We start from the raw sequence: 10,371 nt of genomic DNA, 5'->3' as shown, positions 1-10,371 counted from the left end.
TAGTAGCGAAGAACAGCGCGGTGACTGCCCCACGGAGGTTTGTCGCACAGGATACTCTGCAACGAGGGCCCCGAACTCGCGCGACCACTGTACGACATCGAGCGATGCGATGAGAGAGGTTACTGCCTTTGAGGAGGCGGTGACCGTAGTCGCGGCGAGTATGCCCGCGTACAGTCCGAGTCCGGACACGGCTACCGTCTTGGTGACTCCCAAACAGGTGGACATGGTTCCCGCCCCCTGTGAGATGGTCAGTTGTGGTTGTGTAGAATGTGTGTTACGTTGTGTTAAGTACCCGTAACCGGTGTTGTCCCTCCACCGTCGCCGGGAGGCCGGCACCGGCCCGCCGCAACCGGAACCGGCGCACGACACACTTTTGACTCACAGCGAGACGAGGTTGGAAAATTTTCACCTGTTTCTCAGAGTGCGCTGCGCTGATTAACTGAATTGGTGGTGCGTGATTCGCAGTCGGATGTATAAAAAGGACGTGTACGGCGACGCACAGTCTTGTTCTTGCTCGTTCGTCTTGTATCTTGTTGTAACGGGATAGACCAACACACACACACCCACAATGCTAAGAAGCCAAGCTGCCAGACTGATCTGTAACTCCCGCGTCGTCACCGCCAAGAGAACTCTGTCTCTTGCCGCACGTGCCGTCTCCGCCACGCCATCTGTGCGTTCCACGATGGCCCGTGGCCCCAGTCCACTTGTGGCCGCTCGTGGGTTGAAACAGATCAATTTCGGTGGTACCGTTGAGACCGTGTACGAACGTGCTGACTGGCCCCGCGAGAAACTTTTGGACTACTTCAAGAACGACACCTTCGCATTGATCGGGTACGGTTCGCAAGGGTACGGCCAAGGGTTGAACTTGCGTGACAACGGTATGAACGTTGTTCTTGGTGTCCGTAAGAACGGTGCGTCGTGGAAGGCCGCCATTGAGGACGGATGGGTCCCCGGTGAAAACCTGTTCGAGGTCGAGGAGGCAGTGAAGAAGGGCACGTACGTGATGAACCTTCTGTCCGATGCAGCGCAATCCGAGACATGGAGCACTATCAAGCCGCTGTTGAAGAAGGGCCAGACGCTTTATTTCTCGCACGGGTTCTCCCCCGTTTTCTCCGACCTGACACACGTCGTGCCACCCAAGGATCTGGATGTGATCCTGGTTGCCCCCAAGGGGTCTGGCCGCACTGTTCGTTCCCTGTTCAAGGAGGGCCGTGGTATCAACTCCTCGTACGCAGTGTGGAACGACGTCACTGGCAAAGCGCACGAGAAGTCCCAGGCGCTGGCCGTGGCGATCGGTTCCGGGTACGTGTACCAGACGACGTTTGAGAAAGAGGTCAACAGTGACCTGTACGGTGAGCGTGGCTGTCTAATGGGTGGTATCCACGGTATGTTCCTTGCGCAGTACGAGGTGCTACGTGAGAACGGGCACTCCCCATCGGAGTCCTTCAACGAAACCGTCGAGGAGGCGACGCAGTCGCTGTACCCACTGGTGGGCAAATACGGTATGGACTACATGTACGACGCGTGCTCCACCACGGCGAGAAGAGGCGCCCTCGACTGGTACCCGATCTTCAAGAACGCGCTGAAACCGGTGTTCCAGGACCTGTACGCGTCCACGAAGAACGGCACGGAGACGAAACGGTCGCTCGAGTTCAACTCGCAGCCGGACTACCGTGAGAAGCTGGAGGCGGAGCTGCAGACCATCCGCAGCATGGAGATCTGGAGGGTCGGCAAGGAGGTGCGCAAGCTGAGACCGGAGAACAACTAGGCACCGCCCTGCAACAGAACACCCACCACATAGTCACTCGAATTGACCAGCCACGCACAGACCCCCCCCCTCTACTGTCACCCGCACAGCACGAAAGCCACGTATATCTACTTACATAGAGTTTACAGCACCCCAAACGAATAAACCTAGGTACAACAGCACGGTGCACACGGGGCACGCACAGCAGCGCTGCAACACCACTCCACGCGCAGAAAAGGGGCGCCCACCCACGCACCCGCGGGGTTATACCGCAGCACGGTAAACCGCCGCAACACGCCACGGTAACGCAGCGTTACACACACCACCACTGCCAGCACAGCGCCGTCTGCCACCGCAGCGTCTGCCGCTGGGGCTTCCCCTATTTGCGGCCGCAGAAAACACCGCACCCGCCGGAATAGGGACTGCGCGGCCAGGGGCACAGTGTGTGGTCCTCAGTACGTAATCCAGTGCGCTTACCTCAGCGTGGTCTCTCGTAATAGGGAGAGTTCCTTTCTCTGCGCTGGGTGGGCGCTCGGATTCGTATATATATATATATACACGAGGGTGTTGGATCTGTCGTTCTGAGATCGGGCGTGTGTTCTGTTCCTGGCTCGTGTTTCCTCTGTTGTTCAGCACACCACCCCACACCACTCCACCCCACTCCACCCTTCCCAATGCCTCAAGCTCAAGCGCAAAAGAAACAAAAGACTAGCTCCTCCCTGGAACAACTGAAGGCCTCCGGCACCGTCGTCGTCTCCGACACCGGTGACTTCGAGGCGATCGCCAAGTACACGCCCCAGGACGCGACCACCAACCCCTCGCTGATCCTGGCCGCAGCCAAGATCGCCACGTACGCTCCCCTGATCGACGTCGCCGTCGAGTACGGGAAGAAGGAAGGCTCCTCCACGGAGGAAAAGGTCGAGAAGGCCGTCGACAGACTGCTTGTCGAGTTCGGGAAGGAGATCCTGAAGATCGTCCCCGGACGAGTCTCTACCGAGGTCGACGCGCGGTTGTCCTTCGACAAGGACGCCACGATCGCCAAGGCGCTCGAGATCATCGCGCTGTACAAGTCCCTCGGCATCTCCAAGAACAGAGTGCTCATCAAGATCGCCGCCACCTGGGAGGGGATCCAGGCCGCCAGGGAGCTGGAGGCCAAGCACGGGATCCACTGTAACCTGACCCTGCTGTTCTCCTTCGCCCAGGCCGTCGCGTGTGCAGAGGCCAAGGTCACGCTGATCTCCCCCTTCGTCGGCAGAATCATGGACTGGTACAAGGCCAAGACCGGCGAGACCTACACCGGCGAGACCGACCCGGGTGTCATCAGCGTCAGGAAAATCTACAACTACTACAAGAAGCACGGCTACAACACCATCGTCATGGGCGCCTCCTTCAGAAACGTCGACGAGATCAAGGCCCTCGCCGGTGTCGACTACTTGACCATCTCCCCTGGGCTGTTGGACAAGCTGCTGAAGAGCGAGGAACCCGTCCCCAAGGTGTTGGACGCAGCGAGCGCCAAGAAGGAGGGTGGCGAGAAGGTCTCCTACGTCGACAACGAGTCGGAGTTCAGATTCCAGTTGAACGAGGACGCCATGGCCACTGAGAAGTTGTCCGAGGGGATCAGAAAGTTTTCCGCGGATATCGTCACTTTGTTCGACATGATTGAAAAGAAGGTTACCGCTTGAACTTGAAATATTATATATATATATATATATATATGCGTAAGTATAGAACAAGGCAAGTTACCTAGTTAGTCCAACACCGAAACCGATCCCCACACCGGCAAAGATCAGTAACAACTCAACGCACCCAACCCACACGCATAGACGACGTAACCATCGCACGTCAACATTAAGGGGCCAGGGACCCGCACCGCGCATCACAAGTTTCGCAAGCTCATGATCACTGACACCACCAACACCAACCATGAAGTACAGCGGTGCTAACATAGCACACACGCAGAACAAAGCGGCCAGCCGCAGCGGGGAATAGACCTCCTTGGATCGCGCAGTCGACGCAACGGGCTCCTCGGATGCAGGTACAGAGACCACAGCGTACGGCGGGGTCCCGTCCCGCGGTGGGCGGGTCCGTGCAGCGCTCGGGCGTGACGCCAGTGGACTCATCGTGGTCCCTGCAGCGGGCTCAGAGATGGGACTCAACGACCGCGCGGAGATGCGTTTCAAGGCGGGCCACGGTGTGGCGTCGTCTCGTGCTCGAGGGCTCCCCAGTACACTCCGCGTCGTGCGTGTCCCCGGGTGTGGCCGCCATCGAGACGCACCACTCACACTCTGCAACAACTGGATCGTTGGTGGACTGTGAGAAATGCCCAGACCTGCCCCCACCGGAGTCTCCTTCCTCGGTAACGGACTGCCCTGCGACGATGCGTCCCGCGCAGTCGTCACTAGCAGTTTGTCGATCAACGAGGGACTCCGAGGGGAACGCGACGCGTTCCGCAGCAACACGGGGGGTACAAGCGGCGTAGGAATCCGCCGTGGGATCTTGAACTCGTGCAAAGTCCTGTCGAACTCCTCAGCACTGGAAATACTGCTCCGCGAACTCGCACCGCCCTCTGACGGTATTCCAACTTCCCGTTGTAACTGCTTCACAGCTTCCTCGATCTCTGGATCAATTGCGTTCTCGAGGGCAAGGTGCGGCGGAGTAGGCCCGGCACGCCCGCCCCGTCGCGTGCTGACACTGGAGGGACCAGGAGGCGCTATGAGCGTGTCCCTCGTTGCGTCTCGCTTCGGCGTCTTCAACTCATTCATCAACACACCAGTGGATACGGTCTGTACGCTCCCTCTCGTGGTCAGACACGCGTGAATCCCGGGACTGTGGTGGTGGCGGCGGCCGCGGCTGTGCAGGCGCAGCTGCAGCCTGGACTCGCGTCCCAACAGAGCCGTATTCACAGACTCGGCAGAACTGTCGTCAGTGGAGGCTCCACCAGCACCGGACCCGCTCCGTTGGTACTCAAACCCTCGTAGCAACCCAGAGGAGTCCTGCTCCTCCCGTAACCCCCACGAGACCGTATCATAGTATTGTGTGTACCCAGTGTGCTCCGAACTCATCGAGGCGTCCCGTTGCAGTTGCGTCTGTACGGTGGACGGCGCATACCTGTTCGCATCGATATATACCCTGAACCCGTCGTTGCGGTCCCCGTCTCGTCGCAGCCGAGCGGGCTCCATTACTGTGTGTATCGTGTCGTTTGTAGCATTGTGTGTGCCAGGCCTGGTGTGCCCAGTCGGCGATTGTTCCAAGAACAGCGAGTTTCTTACCCCACGTACATCCTCAGACCCCGTGTCCGACAGCTGACCACTGCTTGTAGTGACGCTGTCGTCCTCAGTGTACGACAACGTCACGGGAGTGCTCATCGACGACATCTCGCACCGTATTTAATTTAAACTCTCTTCAACTAGCTCAAGTACCCAAAGAGCACGATTTCATCAACCAATTCCAAATGCTCCTTAAGACCCGGTACAATTGACTTTCGATGATAGCAGTGTAGACTCCCCGCACAATTGTTCTACTGTGTGCTTTACATCATTCCAAATGGTGATGATATTTTTGCATTCGCCGGTTATATTTTTTTTCGTCACCTTTTTTGTTTACACCAAAACAAACTGGAAAGTTCTGACATTTCGCGACTTGGAACAGTGGCGGTCCATACAAACCTACACACACGTACATTTGGGCTACGCCCTCAGGCTGTAGTACCGGTACATCCCACGCTCTATGCACCCGAATGTCTTGTACTCGTTCACCACCTCGAAGTGTATTTGGTACCGCCGCGACATAACAGCGTCGTTCGGATCGTAGACAAACTCCTGCGGGTGCGCGTAGTAGTACCCGGAGGGCCTTTTCACTAGTTGTCGCCGGGGGCCAGATGGACGTCCCGTAGCTGTGGGGGTCCTTGCTGCTGCAATTTGCGAGTGTGCGAACGTGTCCACTTTGGTGTTGCTGTGGTTGCTGTGCAGCCCGGGTCTCCGTAGAGGATGGTGCGACATCAGCAGGCTTAGCTCGGACCTCCGTCTTTGAAGGTCCGGATTGTTCAGGTACTCCTCATCGTTCTGCGGTTCTGCGTTCTGCAAGGGCAGGTTTCCCGGGGGTAGTGCTGCAGGGAGAATCGATGATGGTGGGCCCATGGCTAGTAAGGGCGGCCGCGGTGGCGGTCTCATCGTGCCCGGCTGCGGCCTGTCAAACCCGTTTCTCTGGCCAAATGCAGATAAATCGTGGATCGATCTGTCCCAGTAGATACCACCAACTTCGTGGTGGTCCTCGTCTGTCGTACTCGTCGAGCCAACATGCGTAGCATTGGGGGGCATGTGTCGAGCTACGTCACGGTCCACATCTTGGTCATCCTCCTCAGGTAACAGCCTCCACCCTCCGGGCGGCAGTCTTGGTCGTATCACCGGTTGTGATCTGTTCCCAAAAGCGATACCCCCGTTTCTCGTTAAAAATTGAGAGATTGGTGGCTTGAGGTCTCTGTACGTCTTTTTCCTACGCTCACCGCTCTTGATGACAAGCCCACAACTTAACGAGATCTTGCTCTGCGCAAACCTTAAAAAATCGGGCTGCTTGACAACTTCGATAATTCTGTTTCCATTCGAATCGAACTTCGTACCAGCTAAGGACCTCTGCTCTATATCCCCCCTGTTCAAGTATGGATCCACGCGGTAAATCCAATACCTCCTCCCGTAAGAAACGTCCAAAAAGCACTTCCACTTCACTACGTCGTTCCTGTCCGTCCTCTTGTTGTACTTCACAGTAATGAACTCGTGGTTGGAGTTCAGCTTCTCTATCTGTTGCCAGGCATCAAAACCAAGCTCCAACGAGCACAAGCTTGGCGAGCAGGTCAATAGGTTTGGGTTTTGGATGGTCCATTGGTTAACGTACGAGTTGTTTGCTACATTGAGGAACTTCAGTTTTTGGAACTCCTTTAACCCTTTCAAGTTGTCGTAGTATGCAATGTCCTCAATGGGACTCAAAAATTCAATTAGTTTGTCTATAGGGACGTTGTTGCCCTTGATGCTTAAGGATTTCAATTTGGGGAAATTGAGTTTGATGAAAATCAACGTGTCTGAACACTGGTAGTAATGCTCTGTATGAATTACCGATGAGAAGATCGTTGTTGGTCGGTTCAATGTGTGTAATGATGTGACTGACGTGTTTGGAGACGAATGCAACGAGTTGCCCGTGGAGAGAAGCACTTGATGGAGAGGCAGGCCATCGAGATTAAGATATTGTAAAGTTTTGTTATGGCCGTATTGGCAAAGCTTTTTCAAAAGGAACATTGTGTGAACATCATTCCACGTAGACGAATGGGCAGTGACACCGAGATTCAGCCACTCTAGCGTAGCCGCGTTGTTTACATCGGTGACTGTCGGATGATGAGAAAAAAATTCTAAGATTGCCCTGCTCGTCAGCTGCGAGCACAATCCAAGAGAGAGATGTGTCAAACTTTTCAAATGAGGCAATCCGTTCAACAACGTGTTATCGTCGATAGATGTATGATTCAAGTCCAATTTTTGTAACTCGGGAAACATTCTGAGAGTCTTAATCAGAACGGAATTTGGCAAATCTGTGCAATCGTTTAGTCCAAGACAAGCCATCTGGGAGTTATATTCCAACGGCGCAGAGTTGGTGTCTGAATCAGCGGGATACAATTTTTCAAGTGCTGTCATAAAGCTCTGTGTCAGATACGGTCCGCTGCACCCGCAAAAATCCAATATACTGAGCACTTTCCCAGGCTTCAGTAAAAAATATATAATGTTCGAGTCCAAATCTTCTTGAATGTTCTCGCAAGCTAGAAATTCTCTGAGATTCCATTTAGTCAGCTCCAAAAACCTGGACAGGGTCTTATTTGTGAGATTCTGGATCTGTTTGTTCATTTCCATGGATCTACCAAGTCCCACGGAGGTTAGTTCTTGGAAATCCGCAATTTGGATGATATTTCGCAATTGCTCTTGCTTCTCCAGTGATTCTAAAAGATTATAGAAACGTTTTGCAGTGGTGAAGTTACAATGTTTATAAATCAGCACTCGGCAAATATGGTAAAAAGTTTTATTGACTGTCAAATTACTCTTGAGAAAATTCCTTAAATTCTCATTGAACTTCTCTGATGTTGGTGGATAGTCATTGCTCATGTAATCCTTGAATTGGTATGTTAAAACTTCATAGACTATCTCAGGCGGGATACTCTGCGGAGTGTGACGGATCGATGGCGTACTTTTGGACATCGCTTGCCTTCGTTGTTCACTTTGTTCGAACGGCAAAAAAAGGATGAGAGACTTAAAATTCCTTCGCTATCTTACTATTTTCCAGACAAAAAGGCAGTGTATAGGTCACAAGTGGAAAAGCACTGTGTAGTTTAATATGAAGCTGTGGCTGCACCAAGTCTTTCTCCAGCCAGTATCAGTGTCTTGCCCTCGGCCCCCGATTTAAAGCGTAATATTTTCTAGCTCTTCTCTACACCTCTTTTTTTCACTTCAATGTTTTTTGACATCACGTGTGGCTGTAGCACTGTCAAACGGAATCACAGTTCACGTGCAGGGAAGCTTCAACTATTGCTCCAATTGAGGTTTATTGCGCAGGGTGTTGTTACCCTTTACAGCACCTGTAAGTAACCGGAATAATAATTACTTCTATTGTCAAAGTACCGGGAGGAAAAGTAAAAATAGGAAATTGACTGTGGAAGCCAAGAAGTGACGTCGTTGATGGAGGGTCCATGACTATAGAAACAAAAGAAATAGATCACAGTGTAGAGATACTAGCGTTAGCTATACAATTGGGTTGCTATCTTGGAACTGTGGCGGAGGAAAACTTTAACCTCCAGTTTTTTTAGTATGAAATCGCGATAAGCTCAGTGCCAGAAAGAACGTGCAGGTCCCAATCTCATACTTTTTCAGCACTTTTATATTTGAGAGCGCTACCCATTTGGTGTTAGCTCGTTAGCTAAAACAGAAGCTGTCTTGATTTAGTGACTACGAAAGGAGCGTTGAAGTACGTCTTGCTCTACCATCTTTTCTAGCCGCTTATCGGGAAAAAAGAGAATATAAAGAAACCAAAATTGTATTATCTGTTACGAAAAACTCTTCTCTATGAATAAGGCAAAAGCGGTGAATACCATAGCTAGCTTACTGGGTTAATAATTTTTGCACACTTATTACGTAGAACAGTTCCTTGATGCCTCGTGACAAAATGTTTATAGAACATGCCTCATCGCTATCCCAACGGTCAAAATAGGCGCAATTCAAGGTTCAAAAATTGAAAGGATGCTTCAAATAAAGGTACAGTTGCCCTGTATAAAATTTGTAGGTTATTATCATGATAGCTATTGTTCCCAACGATACAGTGGTTGGTTTGCCCAGTTCCGTTTAGAACGGTCTTCCCTTAACTCCTCAACTTGACTTGTGGAGCACTGTGTTTTCGTACAGCATGATATGCATATAAACTAAGAAACATCGAGAAACCAATGAAAGGGCAAAACGCTGACAATTCATTCCAACATGACCTGTTACAGCCCTAGTCCGAGTATACGAATACACAAGAAACGATATGCTGCTGTAAAATCTGTATTTGAATGAGATCAAAGAGGAATAAGGCTAATTATAATCAGATCAGATCACCCATAACAAGTCTGATTGCATATGAAATTTCCTTGTACTGTCGCAAGAATATTATTATATATAAAGAACAAGTTCATCAGGCAAATATAAGGAGATTCATTTATGAATGGGAGCTTCATTTTTGGCGAAGGAACCGTCATGACAAAACCGAAACAGTTATGGTAAAAACAAAACTACAGTTGTGTTTCCTGGCACTAAGATTGTATATTTCAAGATATGTTACACGTTTACAAGACCGTTTTCGATGAAGCCACTTTGTGACACAAAAGTATGTTTGGGTTAATTGTTGCGTCAATCGCCCTTATATGAGGGAACAAACTTTGGTCGTGCACCACCACAGAAACAGGCTACTCTTTGATACCGCTCACATCTGGTGTCGAGTTTGCTGGGCCCGGTTTGGTGCCGCCCCATACTTAAGCTCTCCCTTAACTATGTGCCGTAGTTAAGAAATATCGTTTGGAAGAGCGGCTATTCGCGTATGTGATGTACTGGTGTAATATGTGGTTTTGTGCATTTTTGTGTCAATCTTTCCCATCTATTCTACACTAAATCCTTGGATTGTAAAAGGGTTTCTGGGGTTCCGTTCCATTGATCATTCTCGTTCACCACTTTTGTCGTTCTAGTTGTCGGGTTTGGTTTGATACGTTTCTAGTACACCAGCCACCCATTTCCTATCATGCATTTTTTTATCTCTTTGGTGTTAAGGGTGGCACAACAATTCCGGCTGCGAATACTCGCTCTAGGTCTATCCTCTGCCTCGTATGCCATTTTCTATCGGACGTTGAACATTGCGGAGAGGCGGGCTTTCTTTCGATCCTGCGTCTTCTCTCTCAACGAGCTGCTCCAGTTATGTTTCCAATACCGTCAGACCATTGATTCACGCACTCCACGCGTTTGGTTCTGCTCTGGTACGTTCCCTGCAAGTTTTACCCTCGGGGCCATCGATCCTCGCGTCATCAACGCTTTATGGTCCCGACATTGTATCTTTTCAAAGTATATACCGGT

The 10,371-nt window shown here is 51.3% G+C and overlaps 5 protein-coding genes across 5 annotated transcripts in view; 2 read left to right on the top strand and 3 right to left on the bottom strand.

The window, feature by feature from the left end:
* The window catches only part of ATG33 (Atg33p), a gene marked incomplete at both ends in the record, with an annotated part of 579 nt that extends 354 nt beyond the window's left edge, over nucleotides 1–225 (bottom strand). The window contains one exon of the mRNA XM_022606576.1: nucleotides 1–225. This exon is cut by the window's left edge and continues 354 nt beyond it. Within this exon, the coding sequence (XP_022463257.1) occupies nucleotides 1–225 (225 nt within the window).
* A 343-nt stretch (nucleotides 226–568) lies between these two features.
* On the top strand, nucleotides 569–1,768 carry ILV5 (ketol-acid reductoisomerase; the record flags this gene model as incomplete). Its single annotated transcript, XM_022606574.1, has 1 exon — nucleotides 569–1,768. One exon carries the CDS (start codon nucleotides 569–571, stop codon nucleotides 1,766–1,768), a length of 1,200 nt encoding a protein of 399 aa, XP_022463256.1.
* A 653-nt stretch (nucleotides 1,769–2,421) lies between these two features.
* Nucleotides 2,422–3,429, top strand: TAL1 (sedoheptulose-7-phosphate:D-glyceraldehyde-3-phosphate transaldolase TAL1; the record flags this gene model as incomplete). Its single annotated transcript, XM_022606573.1, has 1 exon — nucleotides 2,422–3,429. One exon carries the CDS (start codon nucleotides 2,422–2,424, stop codon nucleotides 3,427–3,429), a length of 1,008 nt encoding a protein of 335 aa, XP_022463255.1.
* Nucleotides 3,430–3,486: 57 nt separating this feature from the next.
* BUD8 (Bud8p) lies at nucleotides 3,487–5,121 on the bottom strand (the record flags this gene model as incomplete). Its single annotated transcript, XM_022606572.1, has 1 exon — nucleotides 3,487–5,121. The coding sequence occupies one exon, from the start codon at nucleotides 5,119–5,121 to the stop codon at nucleotides 3,487–3,489; it is 1,635 nt and encodes a 544-aa protein (XP_022463254.1).
* A 312-nt stretch (nucleotides 5,122–5,433) lies between these two features.
* LUG1 (Lug1p) lies at nucleotides 5,434–7,977 on the bottom strand (the record flags this gene model as incomplete). Its single annotated transcript, XM_022606571.1, has 1 exon — nucleotides 5,434–7,977. One exon carries the CDS (start codon nucleotides 7,975–7,977, stop codon nucleotides 5,434–5,436), a length of 2,544 nt encoding a protein of 847 aa, XP_022463253.1.
* Between the last annotated feature and the right edge of the window lie 2,394 nt (nucleotides 7,978–10,371).

Source organism: Huiozyma naganishii, chromosome 2 (genome assembly GCF_000348985.1).
Source record: "Huiozyma naganishii CBS 8797 chromosome 2, complete genome".
NCBI classification, from domain to species: Eukaryota; Fungi; Ascomycota; class Saccharomycetes; order Saccharomycetales; family Saccharomycetaceae; genus Huiozyma; species Huiozyma naganishii.
Note: the sequence above shows the minus strand (reverse complement) of the source record. Positions and strands in the feature narration are given on the sequence as shown.